The sequence below is a fragment of the Protopterus annectens genome, chromosome 10.part0 (genome assembly GCF_019279795.1).
Source record: "Protopterus annectens isolate FY-2018-M chromosome 10.part0, PAN1.0, whole genome shotgun sequence".
NCBI lineage: Eukaryota > Metazoa > Chordata > Ceratodontiformes > Protopteridae > Protopterus > Protopterus annectens.
In genome coordinates, this window is record NC_056744.1 from 1,011,464,367 (window position 1) to 1,011,490,956 (window position 26,590).

General features: G+C 38.3%; 1 protein-coding gene across 1 annotated transcript in view; it reads right to left on the bottom strand.

Moving 5' to 3' along the window:
- LOC122813454 (E3 ubiquitin-protein ligase HECTD3-like) overlaps positions 1-26,590 on the bottom strand; it is a 699,643-nt gene that overhangs the window by 63,138 nt on the left and 609,915 nt on the right. The window contains exons 17-18 of the mRNA XM_044085769.1: positions 17,064-17,193; positions 6,660-6,734 (exon numbers count right to left, since the gene is read on the bottom strand). Of these exons, the coding sequence (XP_043941704.1) occupies positions 6,660-6,734; positions 17,064-17,193 (205 nt within the window). The remainder of the gene's footprint in view (positions 1-6,659; positions 6,735-17,063; positions 17,194-26,590) is intronic.

The window sequence follows — 26,590 nt, forward strand, 5'->3', positions numbered from 1 at the left end:
ACCCAGTTTGTTTATTTCAAATTTCTATGCTTCTAAAACCCTTTCTTTCCAGCATAGAGTTAGCCACTCTGCTACTTAAAGATTCATATGCAGTTATAAGACATACAGTACCGTATTGTACTGTACAGGAGATCATTGAGGAGTCCAGCCCAAAGTCCCACTTGTCCCAAAGCATTGCATGGCTAAGTGACTTGTTCAAAGTCACATCTTAGGCAAATGAAGGCTGTGGGAATCAAACTGCATGCCAAAGGAAATAGCTTGTTAACAGTTAACAGCATTAATCCTCTATGTTAATTGCCAGATTAAATTAATCAAAATATCTGATGTGGAAATAGAATCAACAACCTTTAGATCTCCCTGTACCAAGGGCAAGAGTGATGCCTGTTAAGCCATTGACATTTTCCTGTAATGGTTCCACTGAGGAATGAACCCCAAATCTTCTGCATGTTACACAGATTTTTATAAAAGCCATGCTAGAGAATACACTGTCATAAAAATTTATGTTCTCTCTTTTATGACCTTTCAACTCTATACCACACATAAAAAAGTTCAAGGCATCTCCCTTTACTTCCCGTAAACTATCTTTCAAATTTCAAGTGTCTTATCCCACCCTTTTTGACATTTCACACACTTTCACCACAATATGACCGTGTTCTCTGCCTCCCCTTGTCAACATGTGTGGTCATATGTAATGTTAAAAAGTTGTTTTATCAGACAGAGGTGAGGTCACCAACAATTCTCCCTTCTGAAGCCAGTTCTGCTTTACTTTATTGTTGACATATTAATTTTAGCCAAAAGACATGGGTAATGAAGTATTATGATTGCGAAAATTTGTTGTTTAACAGCTGCTGGCCAGAACACAGGATACCGTGAATAAGATCCTACTTAACCATTAACCTGCCATAAAAATAACAGGTTACATATGAATTCTAATAGCTGTAGGACATAGCATTATATTAAAAAGTATTGCATGTTCTTTGGAAAGTAAGTAAATACAATGATGCAACTGCCGCGGTCCTTGAGCTTTACAATAAATTATTTTTTATATACAATTTTATATACAATTTTCCCTGTAGGTCTGTCTTGTCAGCCTCTCTCCAAAGAGTCTTGAATCTTGAGCCCCTTCTTTTCTGTGGTATCCTGACTTCTCACTGGTGGAAGGAGTGAAAACTGACCACAGTGGGTCATCATCATTGCACTTCCCTTTGGCATACTCAGTGCAAATAGCTCAGCTTCTTTGCAAATTCATGGAGCAGCTCCAACCCAGCATTTTGAAGGGACTGGCTTAACCTTCTCAGACCATGGCTACCTCAGACCCTAATTACCACCATGTCAGAAAACAACATGACTTTTCCTGTCCTCCCTATCCCACCAAAGTGCCAGTTTTGCCCCATGTGTAAGGGATTTTGGACAGCCTAACTCCACCTTGCAACAACCTGATGTCCACAATACTTCATAATTACCATTTCCATGACACATAGCTGCTCTAGTAAATGAGCTGCTGAGGCTACTATGCATATACACAGCTTAGTAGGACCAGATGTATGATGGCTTCCAGATGATACCTGTCTTCATTAGGTGACAGTCATACTGTGGGTTGGACTACCTTCTCTCCCCCACCCAATCCCCAGGATGGGTTAGACAGTTGGTGTTGTGTGCTTACTCCCACACACTCCCTGGCTTGTTCCTCCAGTGCTTGGATTGCCGCTAGATCCCAGGTTGTCTGCGTTGCCCTCAGACCTTAATACTTCTGCACCACTGACCTGTAAGTAATATATTATTAATTAAGACTAGATGGACATAATTTCAGCAAAATTCTTGAAATATATTACTCTACATAATCCTCACTTTCTAACCTCTTTCTTTTGTTCTTATAAGGCCTCATACTGATTAGTATGTCCCATATGGCCACGGTGGTGCAGCGGTTAGTGTTGCTGCCTCACAGCAAGAGGTTCTCCAGTTTGATTCTCAGCTGGGGTGCATTCTGTGCAGAGTCTGCATGTCCTTCCTGTGGTCATGTGGATTTTCTCCGGGTGCTCCGGTTTCCTCCCAAAGACATGCAGTAGGTGGATTGGACACTCCAAATTGTCCCTAGGTGTGAGTGTGTGCATGTGTGTGCCTTCTGTGGAAGGTTGGGCGCTGGGCTGGCAACTCGACACTGTAAAACTCCACTGCCACTCATGAGCGGACAGATGATCTACTGTGGCCACCCCCGACCAGGAAAAAGCCAGAAGAAGAAGATGTATGTAAAACATGAACTAGAATGCATACAATGGAAATTCACCAATGAAATTCTTATTTGTTCTTAGTTTATTCATTTGTTAAATGGGTGAGTGAACTGGTCCATTGACTATAGCTATTCCAGGAACTCTGTAACTGCAAGAACATATCACACAGACACATTAGAATTAAGCTTTATTCACTGTCTTATAGATTTCAGTGTAGTAACATATATACTTTGGCTCTAAAGCCTTAATCAGTATCTCAAAGAATCTCGAGCTTGACTTCTTGCACCCGTCTCTCAAGTCAGTCAACTGGGGTTTCAATTTCTGATTTTTATTTGGGTACTGGCCAACTTGTGTTGGGCATCTGTAATGTAGGGTTGGAGTCCTAACGCCTAACAACTGATCTGACAGATCAATGTTGGCTCCATTTATTTTGACTTGTTACTTGTTGAATCTAACAAGTCAGTAAACTTGGAGCTTATTTTAATTAATTCTGCCATAACAGATGTATAAGTAGCCTTCATTCATTGAGTTCTATCTTCTGAAGTGCTAGCAGGGTTCTCTGGAAACTCATCCACCAAATGCAGTACTACGATGGATCAAAGTGCATGTGCAGAGAGAGAGAGAGAGAAGAGAAAGAAAGAAAGAAAGAAAGAAAGAAAGAAAGAAAGAAAGAAAGAAAGAAAGAAAGAAAGAAAGAAAGAGGAGCCCAGCAATCTGGGGATAACTTTTATTTTTCTTCCTCCTCTTGGCAAGGAGGCACGATCAGACTATGTCAATTCTTTGCAATTATTAACCACTACTACCTAATAAGTTAAAACTGAAAATATCTATATTTAAATGAAAAAAAAGTTTCACCTGGAGAGGTAAATCACACATGAAGGCAGTTGCTCTCACCACATCTCAATTGGAAACTTAAATTTATGTTGCTGTCAAGCTTGCCTAACAAGAGGACTTCTGAAAACAATCTGTTATGTCAAGAGTAAGCATGCTGCTCTGTCAGTTTCAAGTAACAATCAGCATGAAGTAGTTCATTATTTCATTATTACTTTATATTATTTTCCCCTCCACACCCAACTAACAGTCAACCCTCCCATGACTGATTGGACCACTTGCCCCACCATGGGGCAAAATCTGATTGCAGGAGGCTGTCATCCAGGCATCCATAATGGTTTCTAATACATGACTCTAACCTCTCCACCACAGGCTAATGTTCATGCTGACATATGGGGGGGGGGGGGCTGCTATACCTTTGTCTCTCAGTGTACACCTCCCTGCAAATGCACCATGAAGCCTACTGTGCAAATGCAACTTTGCAGAGTCAAATGTACATCTCCAGCCCACAATCTAAATGCTGTGCAACTCTTCTGCATGTGGTGGCATTGCAGTGGGCTGGACTGCATCTGCCTCAACCCCCCCCCCCCCAAATAGACTGGCCAGTGTGTTGCTCACTCCCACTATCATATGCTCTGTTCCTTTGGCACCTGAGCTGCTAAATCAAACTTGGTTCATCTCATTAGTAATGGTCAAAAGTGGTAAGTGGTGCTGCTTTGCAGCTCTTGTGGGCCAGTTTTTTTTTTAACTTTTAAAATGAAGCATAATGCAATCCTTCAATAGCATTTTCACATTAAATTTTCAAAATAATACTTAGGAGTTACCACCTCAAGAATTATGCAGCTCCTACTGTGTAATTTCCTGAAAAATATTTTTTTTCTGCTGGCTTAGCAAATATGAAATTTTTGGACAGAAATTCAAAATGAAGATTACATAATTGAAGAGGTGGGAACTTGTAGATAGTATTTGGAATATTTGGTATGGAAATGTTGAGAAACAATGAAATTACTAGTATGCGTTCAACTTAAAGGTGTTAATATGTATTTGCTGTAGGTAAATTGAAGAGGTGGAAAACTTCACCATTTTGCATTATTTTTCCACACATATAACTTCTCAAGTAATGAACTATGATATTGTGCACTTCTGTCTGAAATACAGTTTTACACATCATTTTCAAATAAACATTTTCACACAGAATGTCACAATGAGAGCTGCATATAGTTCAAGAGGAAGGGACCTATGGACTGAAAATATAAAAAAATGGTGATGTTATCACTACATATGCTCTTTAAAATCTAAAACAACTGATGTAAAGCACATCAGTTCACCAAGAAGTACATTTTCTAACCACTGTAATGCCCACCAGGTTTGATGCAAAATTTAAATAATTGACATGGAGGGCCCTCTACCTGCAGCACTGGGCCATAAAACCCATAGGTGATCTGTTTTCTTTATAACATCCACACTGTCAGGCATTATTGCTGCTATTTATTTTCTTACTTATGCCGCCCAACTTTGCATTCCTCCCTGGGCAGTCATCTGTAATATCCGAGACCCAGGTGTGCACTGGGTTTCTGATGGCATATCACCCCACCTCCACAGCAGAACAGCCAGTCTCTTCCCTCCTTTCCCCTCTTTGGACAATGCCCCGTAAACATCTTCAGCTTCCACTAGGGATCAAACATGGGGAATTCCCAGGATGGGCATGCCCATCTGCCCATGCCAGCACCTTAGGCGCCCAATACATTAATCAAGCCTGGGTCACATGGACTGTAGTTGGGGCTTTATCCCTCTATGTCATGATACTGGCTAAATGCCAGCTGTTTAATGACCACTCCTGCAAGCAACAAAACTCCTCAAAAGTTTCAGCAACTTCCCATAATGTAGTTCTGAAGGGGGCAAGCCACCCTTCCCTTTCAGAGAGGACTACATCCCTCCACCCCTAGAACATACACACACACACACATATATATATATATATATATATATATATATATATATATATATATATATATATATATATAAAATCTGTGGTTGCTTATCCTCTCTGATGTATGGGAGTAATTGATATTAAAACAAAACCTAACATTCCCTTTTGCCTGAGGAAATGTGGCTGACAATCATTATACCTTAGTCACAATCATGGACCTGGGATTTTAGGGAGAATATCGTAATATAGTCCAGGAAAAGTGCAGCTGAGATAATGCCTGGAACACCTGATGCACATATTGTCTTATACAAAAATTAAGAAATGTGTAAACTTGCTCTAAAACTGCTCATTTTAGGGCTAGGTAGTATGTACACTTTGCTTCCTTTACCTTGTCTTATATGTCATAGAAAACAACATGAATACAAATCATATGGAAACAATCTATACATAACAGAAAATTCTTCCATAACTACAGTTTGATGGTTACTGCAGATTAAATCTGGCTTCACAGTTCTGATCATACCTTTCTTACAAGAAAAAATAATGTTCCCTTATTTCTTCTCTGAAATTCCAAGGAAGTTCAGTTTGTGATAACATGGCATTTCTGCTACTATTACTTCCACGGTTCCCTCTCTTATAAAATGTGCAGTAACATGAAAATGAAATACAAAACTCATTCCCTGCAGTAGAGCTCTTTTGAGTGTGTACCTTTAACTCCTAGTGGGGGTGGCTTCATCATTTAAAAATTGAAGTTATCACCTTACATTTTTAACAAATTCCCATTGACAGAGGTCATATATCAATACAATTGTGTTTGCTATCATGTATGCTTCAAGATATAATTTTCCGATACCTTGTATGTAACATGGTTTAGGAATTATTAATGCAAATATGAACAGGCAATATTTGACGCCTAGAGGAACAGTAGGGTGTAACTGCAGAAACGCCTGGAGACGTCACTAGGCTGTAATGTATCTTTAAAAAACAAACATATTTCCAATACTCTTGGTGTAATAACTGCTAGTACATAGATATGCCTTTATTTATGTTGCTATACAAAGACACATTTTATAGAGTCTTAATAAATCTAAAATTATAAAAACGTTATGTTCTCAGAGATTATAAAAACATTATGTTCTTAGAAATGTGTATAGCTTACTGTTACTGAATTCCACTTCTCCCCTTGTCTTGTTTCATGAGCATTAAGACAAAACTGGAATAAACATGAACTCTTTGCAAGCAATATATTTATTTTCCGTCATAAAAGCCGTGCAGTGGCCTAGCAGCAGATACTTGATTGTACATGTCTTGATGATCAGTCAGTCACTTTATTTTGTTGTCATAAGACTGTACTAGAAGATGCTGTTAATGAGTGATGTTAAGACACTATATATAACTGCAGACTTCTGTATGCGTACTTAACATCATTACCAGTATACACTCTGACTTTTCTATTTAATAATGCATATTATATATACTCTGACTATAATGAAATATTTAATATTTCCCCCTTGAATTTCTATGTACACATAAGTAACAGGTCTCACATAAGTTATCTATTAGAATTTGTTGATTGTAAATTAACCCTAGTGCATGGATTTTGCCTTCTTTTCTTTGTTTCTACGTAGTATTGAAAGGCACAGGGCTGAGAGTATAAACTTTCTGCTTACCATTGGTGAAGTTCGTCAGGGCCTCCCAAAGGTATTGTATTCGATTTTCAGTTGGTTCAATACCGGCATATTCAGCTGGTGTGAAAGAAAAAGCAGTATTACACTAATTTGCTTTACATGGAATATATTCTCACTTTCATTCTCTTTGCCATATTATTTCTTCCTTCCTCCATACCTTTAACACTCTGTCCTAAACTTTGTGCCTGCTTCCTTCATTCTTTCCATCCTGCCACCAGGCTTTATAAATTTCCAGTCTTGCTGACAGTATTACTGTTCCTTTAACAAGTTTTCAGGAAAATAAATCCCACCATTTTATGTACAGTTTTCAAATACTTCAGAACCTCTGACTTTGTAATAGTACAAGATGTGGCCCTTGAGTATGTAATGCATGGCCTTTGATAAGAAGCCCCTGATATTGTCCTTATGTTGGTAAATAGGTACCACAGATGCCCTGCTTTGACTGATTACAGTTCAGGTTTCTGCTCCCTCATCTTTTCAGTTGAAGTACAACAAAGAACCAATGAGAGATCAACTTCCTGGTTCATTGCATCAGTTAAGGACTAAAGTCGCTGATAACATGGCATCCAGGATGCCAAGATCAAATAAAAAGAGGGTGGCTGGTCAGTTATACTGTAGCTGTATTAAATAAACTTTTACATCTTTAAATAAGGTAACATTTCTCATAATTTAATGATGGTTTAATAGTGACCAGAAGTTGGTCTCAATAGTATTTATTACAGAAATGATGATTAACTGCCATTCACTGTTAAAAATGAAGCTTGACACTGCCTCGGGGATCATCTAATCCACTCCTGACTGCCACTTGCAGACAGACATACAAAGACAGGTCAGGAAAAAACCTGCGTAGTTACTCTTTGGGTAAAATACAAAACATTCTCACATTCCTGCTGCAGCTTGCAGCTAAATGTTTCATGTGTAAATCTGTTGAGGTAGATGGTAAGTAGCATTTCTCTTATGATGCATTTTCTGTCAGGAAGGGGAAATCTCAGCATTTGGAAACAAGGTAGATCTGCAGATTATTCAGAAACCAGAAGTCCACAAAGTTAAAATTAATAATTCTGAAACTGGACAAGAGATTGCTGGCTGGTGGTGTCCCTGGACTTAGGAATTCATGTATGTGATGGTCCACTACTGAACTAACCTGTTTTTCAGGAACTGAGTTAGTGGCTGCAAATTCCTGGAGAAAAGTACACCTGTGTGAGTCTTTAACACAGGTGAAATTTTATTTACAGGAATCATCCTACTGAATTCCACTTTTAGAGGTGTCACTGGTGGAGGCAATGAAACCTCCAATTAACTTGACAAAAGTACAGAAAAATAGGAGACCATGCCATTTTACTGCTATGAATATTTATTTCTTTATGAATTTATTTTATTCATTTGAAAATTATGTAAGCCTGCATGTAAAAATTAATTCTGACGGACTAACCTGGTAGCACTTGTCAGGTTTAACAATTTACTCAGGAACAATACAGAATTCCAGTGGAGACCAAGGGAATCAAACCGAGAATCAAACCTAGGATTGTAGGATGAAGGTCATCAGCAGTTCATGGTTTTGATTATCTAGAGTATACTGACAGCTTGTTTCTCAACATTATAAAATGCAGTCCCACTTTTTAAGCTCCATTTTTAGCAACCCTCAAACTTCCCCGAAGACAGGGACTGGTGGATCAGGTGTATGATTAATAAGATCACGACCTGCCATCCCAGTATCGTATAGGTGGTCAGCTGACATTCAGCAGGTCATATCATTTTAGTGTACTTATACTACATGATGCTTATTCATTGGGGCCAGAACATGATGGCTGAGTTGTGACTTTAATTTAGATGGTAAATCCCTCCTATAGGTCAAATAATTTCCCAACTGCACTGTATGAACCTAGGCCAGTAACAAAGGTTTGACACATTCCTCATGAAAAATAATATAATTTTTAATTAACTATAACTTGCCAGTTACTGCAGTTACAGGAACATTGCCATGTATGACTCCAAAATGGAAGATGGGAAAGTGATTAGTGAGGAAGTAGAGAAGTAATGTGAAGAGATACTATTTGCTACAGTTTATAAGAAGAAAAGTTTTTTTTTTATTTTCTTAACTCTGAAGGAGGAGGATTGGGGGGCAGGGTACAGAAATGGGACCTGTTTAGTTCTGCATATCAAGAGCCCCAGATACCTGATCGCAAACTTTTTTTATTGCTCCTCAGCTGAGGACGGTCTGGTGTAGATGTGCAGAAAAACAAGCTAGTTTTAAATGCATACTAGTATATCTCCTGTTATGGTGTTGGAGAGTTTCCATATGTGATAACAAGCTGTCCCACATTTAGAGTCAATAGCAGCTGCGGAGTCTGACCTAATACTTCAGGTGTCTAAAGGCAGCCACCAGATCACAGAGCTTTTTTTTCCCCTCTTTGAATGAAGAACTGGGGAGGCATATGAAATAGGAATAGCATTTCTTGTCAAATGAGACTGACTATACTGTACTTTTTGCATTTAGTCTGAGACCATTTTCTGAACACCGGGTATGGACATATTTCAGCCTTTTTAGAAGCAGTTTAGCATCACTGGATGAGCAGGTAGCAGTGCCCAGCTTGCAGTCATCAGCAAACTTGGTCAACCACACTTCGGGGATATGCAAAATAAATGCCCAAACTGGAGGGGGACCCCTAATAGTTACAAATTTACATACGGAGGGTAGAAGCAACTTTCATTATTTGAGATCTGTTGGATAGTAAGTTTGTAATCTAGAATGCAACATAGGGGTTTACATAAAGTCTGTCTGACTTTTGATGTCTGACTTTTGAATAATAGTAGCTTGGAGTAGAAAGTGAAAAGCCTTGGTGAAGTCAAGCTAAGCATGGTTCACAGAATGGATTAGATTTTGATTTAAGTATAATAGATTCAAGTACAGGTATTTCACTTTCAGGCTGTCATGTCAGGAAATACAGATTATTTTCATTCTTATTCCATATTTTGTAAAAAGAAATGAACATGAGTTTTAAAAGAACTTTCAATATTATTGAATTTCTGGGTTCTCATATGGAAACCAACAAGCACCGGCAATTGTTTCAAGCCAATGGTAAGCAGTACAATATAACTGTATCCCAGTTGTTTTCAACATATGCAGATGTGCAAATTTTCTTATTTTTTTTATTTCCTGAAATTACAAGAGACATTCTTAAAGCAAATTTTATATTTAGATTTTTTTTTTCTGCATGAATTCAGTGATGTATCGTTAATTATCAAATCCTTTTGTGGTAGTTATGCATAAACAGGGTGTTTAATTCATTCATTAAGACTAACTGAGGAAAAAGGGAGAAAAACTAATCTAATTACAGGAAGTCTGACAAAATAAAAATACTTTAGTAGTCAGGAGATAAAAAGTAGCATTGAATATGATGCATTAGACAAAGTTAGGTGTTGCATGAATGACATTTTTATGCCTGTGCATTAGGAGGATGGTTACTTAGAAAGCATGATACTTTTAGAACTTATAGTATGTCAACAAAATGTTCAAATTCTATCAGAAGGATAGGTTCAATGCTCACCATATTATGTCCACATTACCAGACAGTTTTCACAATACATATAGTATATGTGTGTAATTAAACAGATTTAACAGTACAGTATCACAGCTGACAGTATTCAAGCATCAGCTTGAAAAGTGAGGTGTCACGTTTATTTTGACACGTTTGCCAAGATGAGTTATAAGGCTACATGAAGAAAAAGTAGCATGGGTTACTCAACAAAATCCAGGATAAAACAAATCAAGATTCAATGTGGAAATTATTTAATAAGCAATGACTGCAAGCTATTGGAAATGACAGCATACTAAAACATTTTGTTCAGCAAAACAACAGACACAGAAGACAATTTTAATGCATGTCAGAATAAATGAAGGGAAAATGTAAATGCAAGGCCCATTGAAGGATGTGACCCCCGACAAGTATTCATACAAGAGGCATACCCTTCAGAAATGCCATGCAGACTTTAAAAATGCCAAAGAGAAAGTGTTGCATCCTTGATTGAATTTGGATATGGCTGAAGGGTGGACTTTCATATAACAGCAACTGATGACTTTTCTGGAAACAAGGGAAGGTAAAGCAAGGCTTCAGACACTGCATTTGTAAAGTGGTCAAACTCCTTGGAAGTAGCTCAAATAGAAAAAAAAATGCATCTTATTATTATGGTAAATTTCTTAGGTATTGGATTTCTGGACAAAAGTGAGGATTACTACCACCCTGGGCAGGTATTATGGATCTCTGGCCATCAGTAGAACTGGAATTACATGAAGTTAAAAAGGGATTGAAAGCCTTGGGGAGGCTTGCAGGACAGATAAGTTAGTGGGGTTCTGAATAATCTGAAGTATAGAGATTTTCCACACTTTTAGGCCATAGCAGAGGGGAAACATGTTTGATGAGGCCAGAAAGAGTCTCTGAATGACTTTGGACATATTCTGCTTGGTTTTCTGCCTTTAGAATAAGGCAAATGGGGGAAAGAAGACCTGGGAACCATTTATGAATAAGAGTGATCCTGGGAGTCCTCCAGGGGAGGAATGAGGTAATAGAAGTTGCAACATTTGGCACTGTTCAGGATTGCAAACAGTGTGCAGCAAGGTTTCGCCCAGCACCACAATAGTTTTTGTGCTACTTGTAGGTTGAGGCATGGCTTATGAGGTAAACAATGACTGTGCCTTTCTACTTGAAAGGTGGTTTTCACAAGGAATGGGACTAACTATCAAAAAGTAATTGCATGACATAGTGCATTCCCATACACTAACTGCATCTTGAAAGGGGAGATAGGAGTGATTCCCCATTGCTTGCTCACATACCAAACCACTTCCATGTTGTTATTGCTGGTGGCAATTGCACCTTGGGATAGGCAGCCCTGGAATGTCTGCAGTGTGAGGAAGACCACCCTCCTCTTCAGAATATTGATGTGCAGAATGGCCTTGAGTATTTCTGCCTGAATACACGTGTCCTACATGGCAAGCTGCGCACCCAAGTAAATAGACAGACTGTCCCAACTGCCTCCAGAATGGAACAGTTGAGCAAGGCCTCAGTGATTAGATTTCATCTCCCAAAGGAAAATCATTGTATCTCTGCTGTTACTGGCTGCTCTTACTTTGATGCAACATCCTTTCTGGAATTTTCCCTACCCAGGTCAGTTCCTCCTAGAACTCTTGAATCCCATCCTGTTCATTATTGTGGTACCATAACTGGCATGTACTCTTGTATCCTTGACAAAGTGTGTTGAGGAGTCTGAAATTCCACCCAGGCAGCTTTTTCGCCATATCCACCAGATTCTCCTTAACCTTTGGTCCAATCAGGGTGCACTCAAAGGGCATAATAAGGAGGGATACATTTTCAGAAAAGTATGTAAGATGCTAATGGGAATGCTGCAGAAGAGCGATGCTACAGCCTGCTGCCCTGATTATATCATCCACAGCATTATGTGCAAGTCATGTGGTTAAACTGGATATGGAAGACACTAACTTGGTCTTGAGATCTTCTTCTGGTAATTAATCCAGTGAGAGAGGCACCTTATTTGCCAGTTCTGCCTGGAAGCATAACATACATGAGAGATATGTAACTATGCAAAATTTGTCGCCATTTACTGGGCCTGGATCTTCAGTGACCCAGTCAACAAAGTTAATAAATAGATAAATAAATGTGAATATGTAAATACATTTCCTAAATTTGTCCATTACTCTGGACTCCTTACTGGAAGAAGAAACAAGAGGATAAAAAAGAACCTTACCTTTATAAGGACCACCACAACAGCAATACTTCCTCTACCTTGGGAGTGTCAACCAAACAAGTCCAGTATTTGGGAAACCAGAGGATCTTTTCTGTCATCCCTTGAACAGGTGCTGCAATGTCAGATTCTTCCCATGAGATCTTGACTATAAGACATATCCTATATGTAGATGGCACAATCCTGGAGGACAGCCTCAGGGTCTGAAAGGCATCTTGCAGGATATTCTCAGGTGAAGACTTGGGGTTTGTGGGCCTTTCCTTTCTGCCTTATCATTTCCAGGACTGCTAGGAATTTTGAGGAATCAACATCTTCTCAACTGTTACTATATGAGGTGGGTGTTTTTTTCTCTTAATCTAATCATGTTTCCTGTATGACAAAAGATGGGATTGATCTGAGGAGGAGGAAGAAGCTTGACTTGATCCAGTTACATGTGACAGAGCTTCTAATGCTGTCAAGAAGAAATGTCTCTCCAGTGTAGGAGAGGGAAAAAGCCCTGACTAACAGCCAGCTAACCCAGGTTCGATTAGCAGCTCGAACAACTGACATAGTGATGGGAAAGGGATGGGAGGTATCATCCAAAAAGGGGAGTTGCCCTTGGCCATAATCAATGAGTATGGGGGGGTGTAGTGGGTAGGTCATAATCAAAAATCTCCCCAGGTGAAAGTATATATGAGATTAGCCACCAGGATACCCTAAGTGTCCATGACCAGTCCCAGCAAGTGCAAAGTCTGGGAGGTTGTAGAATAGCTGGTAGACAAGGCATGAAAATTGGGTACTGGGGGGCTTGACCCAGAACAATGGAAAATCGGGTCAGCATCTGATGTCAGACTGACCCAGAGTAGTTGACTCCAATTTATGTGGCCATAGAAACCATCATTTTGCCAGAATCAGAGTTGACACCACTGACATTGATGGCACCATCAACACAGAAAGCACTGATCTCAAGGGCTGTGGCCTTGAGATTGAGACCACAAAGGATGCTGACACATCCGTCAATGTTGACATTGATGCTTTATTAGAACAGGTGTCGATATAAGAACCAGTAAGGAGAACTTGGACAAAAAGAAAGAAAAGGGAAAAAGATGAAGTGTCTTTACCTCTCCTTGTGCCAGATGAAGAAGAGGCAAGAAAAAATTTCTGCTGTACCTTATGAAAAGTTTTCATCACCTTCTTATAGTTTACATTCATGATACATGATTCTCTGGAAATACTTCAAAGATCAGGTAAATGGTGCCTGAAATGCAAAATTCTTCTAAACTCTGAATCAGAAGCTGAGAATATACTGTCTTGTCTCACTAGTCTAGGGAAGGAAAACTCTGCAATAATTTTAGGTTACTTGGAAACACCAAAAGGAGTGGCAGGGGTAGAATTGTATGAATCTTCCACACTGGATTGCTTACTGACATAAGAACTTTTTTTAGAAGCATCATTTATACCACCTCTGTGTTTCTCTTCTTTTTCTGCCCTTTCAAAGTCAAGGGTCATGGCCTGCTCACCTCTGCCAGACAGGTAAGTAGGATAGTGGGCAGTCAGGGAGCACATGGGGGAGTGCGATGTCTCTGGGAAAACATGTATTGTGTTTGAGGGGAGGAGGCAGTCCCTTGCAGGAAATAAGAGGCATCCAGTGCAAACAGCTCACTGCATATCCCCTTTTGGGTCCACAATCCAGGTGTCTGTGGGCAAAACATAAGACAAAGTAGAAAAACCTTTAAACCACACTTAATGGCTAAATAAATGATGACCTCTCCCAGTTGACTCAAATCCAGTAAAGGTGAATGAATGGAGCCAATTGGCCAGGAGGCGGTTGATGGTTAGCAATCAGTGGGGGCAAACAGTGTGAAAAAAAGACAAATGGGGAGGCAGCTGGCTTGCAGAACATTGTGAAAAAACGGAAGGGTATGGTAATCTGGAAATATTTTAGATGTTGAGTTGACTGAAAAGGGTCATTCATTTGAGCTTTCCACTATTAAGACTGTGACGATTGGGGAGAGATGGACGAAGGCTGCCAGCCTAGTCAAATAGAATTTGATACCTAATTCTATCAACTCTATAAATAAATGTAAAATACAGGCTTGTGTTTTTAAATGTAAGAAAACACTGCAAAATGTGAACTTCAAGGCATTAGATTGCTAAATAATGCAGTTTGTTTGCTGGGAAAACCTAAGTGCCAAAAATGATGCAATTTGAGGAGGGACCCAGCAAACATGTTTGTTAGTAATGTTTTAAATACTATTTCTCACAAGAGAATGGAAACATTTTGATCTTGGATATCCACTTATCAGCACTCTGCCTTGTGCTCACATGTAAGTTTTAGCACTGATTTCTTGTAGGAATAGTTAAAGCTAGTAAAGATTAATTAGGTATTTTTCTTTGAAATCAGACCTGTCCTATTGTATTATTTTAAGTTTCTTTGTGATCTCTGAACTCTTAGATATATCTGTGGTGTAGTAGTTTTGTCTTGTGTTTTAACTATTTATTATTAAATATATTTTTAAAACCTTCTACCTGTGGCTGCTTCATGTAGAGATAAGCTCTAGAGTACATTGCATATTTATAGAGGTTATTGTAATAGGCCACTCTAAAGTAAGCCTTGACTGTTAGTCATACTACCATTGGATAATAATATTGCACAGTAATAATTGGACACCCTTTTAAGGGCCTTTGAGTAGCTGATATTTATTAGCTTGTGGTGGCAGTAATTACTACAATATAGCATGGGTAAAGGGGCACAGCTGGAGAACCTGTACCAGTCTTTTTCCCAGGAGGGTCTGTGTGGTTGTATAACCTCTTCTCAAAGTGTGTGTGTGGTGTGTCAGCTACCTGGGCAGGGACAAGAAGCACTGGTTGGACAGAGAGGGTACTGGAGGTTAGCTTGCCAGCTAGGCTGAGATCTGGATCCTATAGCTATGCCACTGGGGAGTCTTATTGGGGACCTGGAGAGCAAGGGAGCAACCAGCCCCAGACTGACTGTGATCTCTGTGTGCACTTAAGGGAAATTGTACTTTACTGTGTGTATTAGTTATCCTTTTCTCTTCTATGAGATGACATCCCGGGTGTTAGTGATGAGGAGTAAGGCTCCTTGATTGCTGGGCCAGGGCACGGTCATCACAAAGACAACAATGGCAAGATTTTTTAAAATATATCTATCTAACTAACTAACTAACTACCTGACAAAAACTACTCATAAATTGCTGTAAACTGATATTTAGTATGGTGAAGACCTTTTAAAGTCTGCATGAAATAAGCATTTAACACACCAAAACATTTCTGGCACAAACCTCTATTATTCCATTCACTGTGTCTGTAACTTCAGATACAATTAAACATTCACGCTCTCTTTCCACGCCCTAAACCTAAAGTCCCTGATCATTCCCTAACCCTACACCCCCTCCCATTCTCTAAATCTAAATCTTATCCTTCCTACACTGTCACCCCTGCTATTCCCTCCCCACAGCTGCTGCACTAACCTTTCCTGAACTCAGCTACTATGTTCCAATGAGGTGAGGCAGATTCACTCTGTCTCTCTCTATGGCCGCCGCACTTCCATTGGACATGTAGTCAGTTTTGAGTGTGCTCGGACAGCTGCACAAACTACAACATACTCATATCCCTGTCTGCTACATAGTGGTATTTTAGTGCCTAATAATAGACTGCTTGTAGTAGACCCCCTTATTAATATAGTCATCAATGGTGGTGGGGGTTCAAATCTGGTCATTCAAGCTGTGCCTGTATAAAAGACATCACCCACCACAATGGGTAAAATATGAATTACCCAGCCACTACCACAGTGTGCTGCTTAAATATATTGTCCTGTAAAGTTTAGGGAGTGACTCTAACAATCCCCACAAGCACAGTGCGTGATACTGCACATGTCATTTAACCAGATGAAAGCATAACTTTCAACTGTCCAGATTTTTGCAGAAGGTCCAGATTTTTGCCTCATATTTTTGGTCTGTTTCTCATAACAATTTGTGGTTGTCTGGCAAACCATTGGGAATTGAAGTCACTAAATAATGATAAACATTTGAGTTTCACACTTGATATCACTCAAGAAATGCATACTAGCACAAAATGTGTTAGTCTAGCACCTTTCCAGGTTTATAACAGCAATACTTAAAATCTGTCCCTATTTTGAGGCCTTTGTCCCCCATTAATGTTGGCTTTGCCCAGATTTCTTGTGATAAGAGGTTGAAAACTATGGATGAAAGTTCTTAGCCCAGTCCTTCAATAACACACTGAATCTAATGTGGTTAAAAAAGACTAAAGAAACATTGATTTAATTACTTTGTGTCTCACAGCTCTTTGTAATTTTATTGCTCTAATAGTCTCATAAATGCATTTCTTTCTGCTTATTGAAATTTTAGTTGCATTCCTTAAAAAGCAGAGCAGTTTTACTCTTGATGTTTTGCAAAGCCCAGTGTGGATACTTTCTGCTATAACTCTACCTTCCCCTGCATTGCACCTGGAAAATTAATCTAAATATGGTTCATCTTTTTCTGGATAATCAGTTCTGAAATAAATCTGACACCTTGCTGATCGACATTTTCTCATCGCCATTGAATTAACTGACAAAGATAAGCTTTTGTCTCTAGCTGTGAAAAGTGTTAGATATGCAGGAGCACTTACTTGATTGTTTTAAAGCCTCAACTGTAATCTCTGGATCACCACAGATTTTTTTCTCTAACTCCTGCCAAGTTAGAAGAGTGAAAACAATGCGTGGTACCACCCTGAGCAGTCCAGTTTGTATCGCTGCAATCTGTGGAACAGAAGACAGAGTACAGATAAAAAAGACATTACCAGTACTTTTACACTTAGTAGAAGGCCATGCATTTAGTTATGTACATCTGAAGGAAGGACAGGAGCTCGTATTGTTGCATAAAAAAAATCAATGATTTATTAATTTATTAATGCCAAAATTTGACTTACACGGGAGTTGGAAAGCAGCAACCATAGGAGGTAATGAACAGCAACATTAAAAAATGGACGCTTGTCAGCAACTAAATGAGTGTCATACTACATACATGGAAAAAAGAACTTCACTTTGAAAATATGAATGCAGAATAAACTTTTGGTGTGCAAAATCACTTGTTCCATACTTGAAAATATGACAGCTATCAATGCCAAGGAGCACTTTAAAGAAATGAAGATTGTCATACTTAGATGTCAGTAATCATGCAGCTATATGTTGTAAAACAAACTGCTGCAGTGTGGATCATTTTTCTCCCAAACTTCTACATAACTATTTAGCAAAGTAGCATTAGAAATGCGAAAAAAGCAACTGCCTGATAGTTATTACATTCATTAAGAGCAACGTGGTATTGTACATTTTTGAAGGAAATAATAAAAAACTGCCAGTGTAATATGTCTGTCTTCACTAAAGTAAAGGCAGCATAAGAAGTTAGGTAGTTTTCTATAGTTTTACCTATAATGTCTACACAGTACTTCTGTGGTGCTATGTTATTATGGCAAGTGGCACTATTATTAAGATACGTAGTGCAGCCTGAAACTTGATAAAGCAGTGGCTGAGTCACGAAGACCAGGGTAATAAAGGGTGGACTATCTGAAGCATGAATGATCAACACTGAACAAAAGGAAAAGCAAATCTGATGTTTCTCAGGGTTGGCAACTTTGCTCTTTCCCTGAGAATTGTGCAATCTCTGATTTAGTACATATAATCTTCCTTTTTTTTTTTTTGTTTTTGTTTTTGCATGCTGTGAGATTGATATTCAGTGCATACATAGTAGGATGTCAGCATGTATAGTCTCAATCATTTTGTGTCGACATGTATATCAACATTTGTAAGGAACTCCAAGGCAAGGCAGGACAGCAGACCCAGTAAAACATTTTAATTCAAATACTAGCTCAGTAATAATAGAATATAAGCACAAACGGTAACACAATGTCACCAAAATCACAACGGTTAAGTTCTTTCAACTGGAACACCCCCAGGCTTCTTCAGAACAATTCAAAATGCCTAAATCACTGCTATAAATACTACTGTCCGTAATAGAATCCCAACAATTAATAACAATTGGCTGAAAGATTAGCCATTTAAAGGCCCCTGTTCAACCAGATCTTCAAGTGTATGCTTCCATGCAGTAATTCTTTCACATACAATGTAATGTTCAAACACATATTAAAAACAAACCACATAAAAGGCTAGACAGAATCTTATTACAATGTAAAGAATAAAAAACATTATATATTTTTCAAAATATATTGAATAATAAAAATATATTAAAAATATTCAACCCTGAACCTACTTATAAACCCACGTGTGGGCTGTGTGGTGTAGTTCATGTTGTTATAACAAGCTCATAATTTTGCTGCTCTTAATTTTAATATACTGTTAATGCTAATTTGATAATTTAAACCCAGGGTCTTTCCTGAATCTAACTTAACCTACCAGTAGGGCTCTCTATACTCTAGCCTGGCTTCCCAGCAGCCACCCCAGGGATCAATAGCCACCTGTTCTAATACAAAGAACTTAGGTATCATGTCCTTGCATACCCTAGAATGCTTGTGTAGTGCATTAGATTCTTTAGCCTTGGTCACCTCATACATGTGTTCATACACACTCCTTCTCAAGTTCCTCTCTGTTTTCCCAATAAAACTAATGTCTTTCGGCTTTTCCCGGTTAGGGGTCGCCACAGCCAAACTGCAGTCCGCTAATGATTAGCAGTTCATTTTTTACAGTGCCGAGTTGCCAGCCCGATGCCCAACCTTCAAAGAAGATGCACCCATTCACGCACGCACCTACCTGCATGTCACTAGACCATGGGGAGGACATGCAGACTCCACACAGTAAGCACTCCGGCTGAGAATCGAACGGGAGAACCTCTTGCTGTGAGGTAACAATGCTAACCGCTGCACTACCTTGGCTCTTGGTATAAAACTAAAACAAGTCTCACAAATCACTAAATAAACCACCCCTTTAGTGCTACAGTTGAATAATCCTGAAGCTCTCAACCAGTACTTCATTTTTGGTATAAAAATCTCATTTTTTCTATCATGTACCTACAATGGTTACTTGCCCCACATTTGAAAGTCCCACATTTTCCACTATTACTTAACATATTCTTGGTCTCATTTATTTCAAATAGTTCTTTTAAATTTATGTCCCTTCTTCTTACAAAGGTGGTTCTCTCCAGGAGATAGTTCTTTGTCTCTTCGTTTACCCTTAAAATATCCCACTGTCTCCTCACAATATCCTCAACTTGTGCAGAAGTAGTGAAAAGGTGTGTATAAATGCCCCATCATAACTACAATCTGTCCTGTCTACCTGTGCTCCTGTAGTCCTTCCTGTCCCTAACATGGGGTAATATTTACTGTCCCAGTCCCTAATAACCTCTTTAGCAAGTGTATCTATGAATGGTTTAGGATACCCCCCCCCCCTCCAAAAATAAATGTGTAAGATGTTCTACCTCTTCTAAGAATACACTCCTCTCACTGGTCATTATTGATGCCCTAATTAATGATCCCTTTCTTTTGATAGTGGGGATGTCCACTGTCATAATGTAAGTAAGAGATGGAGAATGTGTTCTTTCTAAATAGTTTAGATTGGAAGCACTGGTTGGCATAATCTTTATACAGTGTAACATCTAAGTAGTCTGTACTAGATTGGGACAAGGTGTAGGTGAATTTTAAGAATTCAGTAGAATTGTTGATATAACAAAGGAACTCCTGTTACGTTTCTTCTGAACCTTCCCAGAAAAGACAGATGTCGTCAAGGTAACGGGTGTAAAAAGAAATATACATATATATATATATATATATATATATATATATATATATATATACATATATGTTCTAATCAGTTTCAAATATAAACTTTAAATGAATAAGGTAACCCGGTCACCAACATGATAAACAACCTTGAAATTAGACAGTATGATGACCCAGAAGGTCAAACAATAAAGCATAGAACTGAAGCTGCCACAGGAAACAGCAGTTTAATCCACAAGCCGCAAACAGTTCACATAAACGCCTCCAAATAAAGGGAGTAGCAATGGGGGCAGCCTGTGCCCCTACATATGCGAATTTGGTATTGGCTAAATGGGAAGATAAATTTGTTTTACAATCACAATATAAGAGGTGTTGGATACAATAGAAGAGATTTTTGGACGACATTTATATTCTTTGGGTGGCACCGAGTGAACAGGTACCAGTATTAATAGATTTTTTAAATACAAGTACAGATTTTTTAGAATTCACTTATTCCTTGAGTGAAGATACCCTAGAATTCTTGGACATATAAATATATAAAAAAGGCAATACATTTCAGTCCAAGGTTTATAGGAAAAAGACCTATTCGAACTCTTACCTACATTATATGTGCTCATCCTATGTATCATAAAAGAAATATAGTAAAAGGCCACTATATTAGGTCATGTAGGATGACTTCAAATGATGATGATTTTATGGAAGAAATGAATGTTCTTAGTAAAATGTTTAAGAATAGAAGTTATCCTGACTGGTTAATAGAAAAGACAGAGATAGAGGTGATGGAGGGTAGGAAGAGTAAATTTAAACCTATATTGGGTATAGATGCTACTGAAAAGGAAGTAAATACAAGAAATGTGGATGAGAATTTCAGTAATGCATTGGTATTAGAGTACAATGCCAGTTCAAGGAAAGTGAGAGAAATAGTTGGAAATGAATGGAATAGATTCATAGCTTTCACTGATTTGGACAACATCTTGAAAAGTGATTTAAAAGTAGTATATAAAAATTCCAATAACCTCAAAAAACTATTGGAAGGTAATACAGATACCCGATATTCTAATAGGAGAATAAAGAAAGGAACATTTAAATGTGGTCATCGTTCGCAATGCACCTATGTTATAAACAAAATAAGTTTTTATAGAAAGTAGAAACATAAAGCTAGAAAGTAGGGACTTTAATAATTGTGATTTTAAAGGCTTGGTATACCTGGCATTGTGTAAGACATGCCAAGGTTTTTATGTTGGAAAAACAGAAAGGAAACTAAAAAGGAAAATATACGAACATATATATGACATACAGGTAAAAAAGGAAACAAATGCACTGTATAAGCATACTAAGGAATGCCCGGAGGCACAATTTACATTTTATGTTATTGAGAGAGTAGACATAGATAAAAGGGGAGGGCTGTGGGAAGAAAGAATAGAATATAGGGAGTTGTACTGGCAACTAATACTAGAGGCAAACAAAGCCCCTGGTCTTAACGAAAATATTTCCATAGTCCCCCTTTTGAAAATAAGATCAGCCAAATTATAATATGTGTCTCATAGGAATTTCAAGAAAGTTGCTCAAACCTTATAAAGTGTCCTAAATGCTTTATAAACTCTCTACATACGTTTTAATAAACATCTTTTTTTGTTAAGTAATTTTTATTACAATGTTAATTTGAATGCAATTTTAATAGCATGGTTTTTAATAAGTTTTTTAATTAAACAATAATATGTTAATTATGTATTTTTAACATATGTATGTATTTATAGACCAAACATATATTAAAGTAGGCATTTTTAGAACACACTGTATGTAAGTTATGTTTTAAGAAAAAGGGAATGGTTTGTTATTTCGTTGTTCCTTGCAAAATCTTTGTATGGCCACTAGATGGTGCTAAACGGATTAGTTTTTGCAGAAGTATTTCTTTCATCAAAGGAAAGTTTCATTCCATTTTTTACTTATTTAGTATTTTTTAATTCATTCATGCATTTTACCAAAACTGAACACAGTTTTAAAAGTGAATGGTTATTTATAATAAGATTATGTGATTTAGTAATGTATTGGTACACATCTTTAAATTTTTATCATGTAAAACATAAAATGTTAACATCAGGTTAAAAGCACAAAAGCACAAAAATACTTTTTTTCACTTTTTCTCAATTACAAGTTGATTGCTTAGCAAAGGTGATTTGTTAATTGAAATAATGTGCTCTATAAAAGGTGTTAGCTTTGGAAGCAGCCCACATTTCATGAAGTAGGAGAAACAAAAACGTACTGTGTATTTGGAGGTGTTTATGTGAACTGTTTGTGGCTTGTGGATTACACTTCTGTTTCCTGTGGCAGCTTCAGTTCTATGCTTTATTGTTTTACCTTCTGGGTCATCATACTGTCTAATTTCAATTATAAACTTCCTTGCCAATAATACAAGACACAATTTTCATATAAGGGGGCACAGGTGGCTCCCATGGCAACCCCCTTTTCTTGCTTGTAAAATACCCCATTAAAATAAACAAAGTTATTCCTCAGAATGGTGCCCATAAATTCCAAAATCAAATTTTCATTACCTTTCAAATGTCTGACATCCCCTAACACCTCACTAAACCAGTCTAAACCCTTGTCATGTGGAATACTGGGAAACAGTTCAACCACATCTATGGTGGCCAGCAGAACTTCACTATTAAATTTTTCCCTGGTGATACTCAAGAAAATCCCACGAGTCCTTTGTAATATGTACCACTGAATTAATAAATTCTTTGAGCTGATGTTCTATGAAAATGGCAAGGGGTTCTGTAATAGAACCTGCCCCTGCCACAGTAGGTCTAAATTTAAGATTCTCCACACCTTTATATGTTTTGGGTATCCTAAAAATTGTTGGAACCTTAGGATTTTCCACATGTAGATAATTATATTATTTTTCATTAATTGTTCCTTGTAGTAAATGATCAAAAAGAAAGTAATTGACTTTAGAATAAGCAATATTAATCTTGTTCTTTGAAACAACAGTTTATTGGTTCTCATCATTCAAAATATTATACATGCTCATTTCATAATCCATAGAATACATCAAAACAACCCTACTCCCCTTATCAGGTTTCATAACCCTCCAGTTACTAGTTCTTAAGTCATTGAGAAGACTTTGCCCTTTCCCCGAGAATTGTGCAATCTCAGATTTAGTATATATAAACAATGGAGGAGGGGGTATTTTCTTCTTTTTTGTGTGTGTTTTTTTTTTTTGTTTTTGCATGCTGTGAGATTGATATTCAGTGCATACATAGTAGGATGTCAACATGTATAGTCTCAATCATTTTGTGTCAACATGTATATCAACATTTGTGCTTTTCAACTAAGTTACGTATATCCATATATGTGTATATCTATATATCTATATACACACACACACACACACACACACATATATATATATATATATATATATATGTATGTATATATATATATATATATATATATATATATATATAAATATATATATATGATCTAGTTAATCCAAAGAAAACCAATGTGATGATTTCTCCACAGCCAAGAAAGTGGCTACTACTCCCTACATCCAAATAATTAATAATAAAAGGAACATTATCCCAAGTATCACTGAACAGAGCTATGATATCTGGGTGTCACTCTTAATTCTTCTCTCTGCTTTAATCTATATACAGGTAATAATACTAATAAAGTCTTTAATCAATTAAAACTATATTACAAAACCAGTCATCTTTTCTATCCTTCAGGTAGATTAGCCATTGCAAAAAATCTTCTAAGGCTGAAACTAGTTTATACCCTTTCATTTCTCATGATGCACTCAGCCTAAAATACCCACAAAATGCAAACTGCCGAACATAAAATCTGCAGATTTATCCTGTTAACAGACCCCTTGATGTATGACTGCTATTGCTTAAAATGCAAAATGGCTGTCTGTATGTAACAGGCCAACATTCTTGTTATGTACAATAATCTTTAAAGTACTAACACAGGATTACTGTCCACCTCTTAAAAGGAAACTTCTCATACAAGACAATAGCAATGGACACAGAAACCACTCAAGACAATAGATTCACTCTAGCACAACCACCTTATAAAACCAATGCTGGGGAAACAGCCTTCTCCAGACTAGGACTGGCAACCTGGATTCAATTACCTTCTAATGTTAAAAATCAAGAAGCATTAAAATTCTTCAATGATGCTTTAAAACAATAACTCAAAAGAGAATCCATGTGCTACTGTTTTTTGTGTCAGTGTGATGGGAGTTTGACCTTGTCTCCTGCCTTGCCTATCTTTTGGCACTGCTCACACATCCTGCAGTACCCTGTTACAGCCCTTGCAGTCCCAGGCCAATAAAAGTTCTGCATAATATGTCTCTTGGTATGCTTTATGCCCATATGACCTGCAAAAGGAATGTCATGGGCTATGGCTAGAATTGCCAGATGTAGGATCTAGGCATTACCAACTGCTGTGTTACTGCAACCTCTAGCCCTCCCTCAGGGGTCCACTCTCTATACAGTAACCCTTTGTTCTAGTATACAGTCTCCCCTTTTCCTTGAGAATCAAGTTCTGCCTTAGCTACCTCTCTCAAGCCTCATAATGTAGGGTCCAAAAGCTGAACCTTTCTGAATTCTACATTTTTGACCCTTCCCAGCTGCCTTTCCACCAGAAGCCCAGTCTCTTCTGACAGCAGTGCCTCACTATCAGCCTGGGTGCTACCACTCACCTCTGCCCTTGCACTCACCCTGTCCATGGGAACATTCAGTACCTACCAGCATCTGTGGCTTACCTTTAGGCTCACTGCTACATGGTAGTTCCCCTCCTTGAAATAGCAATTTCACCAATCCCAGTTTCAGGTGTGGGGTCTATTTGGGTCTCCACCAGGCTACCTGACCCACATGCCTGTCTCCAAGCCTGACTGTGTGTAACTGCGTGCACACAAGGTACTGCATTATCAAAACCATTCCCTATCAAGACATTTGCAGGGATATCCCCAAACACACCTACCTGCTTGTTTCCTTTTCCATTCTCCCAGTCAAGGTGAACCCTGCCCATAGGTATTTGGAATGGGGTCCCTCCTAAAGCTCTGACTGGTGTGGACTTCCCATGCAAGTACTGCTCCTTTTTAACCACTGCAAGCTTCACAATGATTATGGCAGAGGCTGTGTCTCTCTTAGCAGTGGCCTGTCTTCCATCCACTAATATAGGAAACAAACTTTGGTGATAATTTGGTACTCCTGTTGTAACCAGACAACTTACCACTGGCATGCTGTTATTCCCACTTGCTTGCTCCTTCATCTTTTGTTCCCCACCTTGCCTCAGTGGACATTTGTATGCTACATGGCCCCTCTGGTTACATTTAAAACACCTAACCCTGGTCCTGGCCATGTACCTGAATTAGTGGGTTCCTCTGTTACTGGTGTACCCTGTTGGGGCAGTTTAGGCTGCCCATCATGGGTTCCCCTATAACCATGTGCAGTGTTGGGTATCCCCTTCTTGTGTAGTGATGCCATGCATGCTAAGTAGAGATCCCCTTTTCTCCCCAGCTCGTCTGCAGAGTTGCACTCCCAGTTTTCCAATCAGTTTCTCATGTCCTCAGTCCAAGTACTAAGCACTTGTTCCCTCACCAAAAGGTCTGCCAGCCTTTCAGAAGTGGTGACCTGACACCCACTCACCCACTTATGAAAATAAGTGCTTAACTCAGCAATATAATCACATACACTTTCATCTGAATTGCGGCTATGCTCACAAAAATTTTTTTCTGTAAACTTTAGGTGTTGACTGAAAACATTCCAGTAAACATTGTTTTACCTTATCATAGTTTACACAATCAGTATCAGACCATTTAGAAACAGCAATTCCAGCTTTAGCATGGAGTAAGGGAGTCAGGAACCATACCCAGAGCCCTTGGTCAACATTATACTGTTTACATTCCCTTTCTAATACATGAATAAAACTATCAAAATCATCACCCTCTGTAAACTGTGGAAGAACTTTGTTGACCTTTATTCATTCTGGGGTTCGGTTATTCCATTCTCCATTACCTCCATGACCCTGCCAAAGAGTCAGCATCTCCATCTCCTCGACCTCCAAATGCCACAGTTTCTCTTCTGATTTTAATTCCAAATGTTTGGCCACCAGTTCATGTCTCTTTAACTCTAGATGGATTTTTAAGTCCTCTGAGAAAAAAGTGAACTGTCCTGTTTCTGAAGACTGCACATCCCCATCATTAGACTGGTTGTCTTCTGGGTTGCCGGTCCATGCTACAGCTGTGATCAAGGCTGGATTTCCTCTTTAGTCAGGTTGGCATGCACCAGTCCTTTGGCTTCACACACTTTGGCCAACTGGTTCTTTGTCAGCTTATTATAATCCTCTGCTGACATCCTTGCCTGCTTTCCCTGACTAAGCCAAACTAACAAAAATAAATAAAACTGTTGTGACAATGA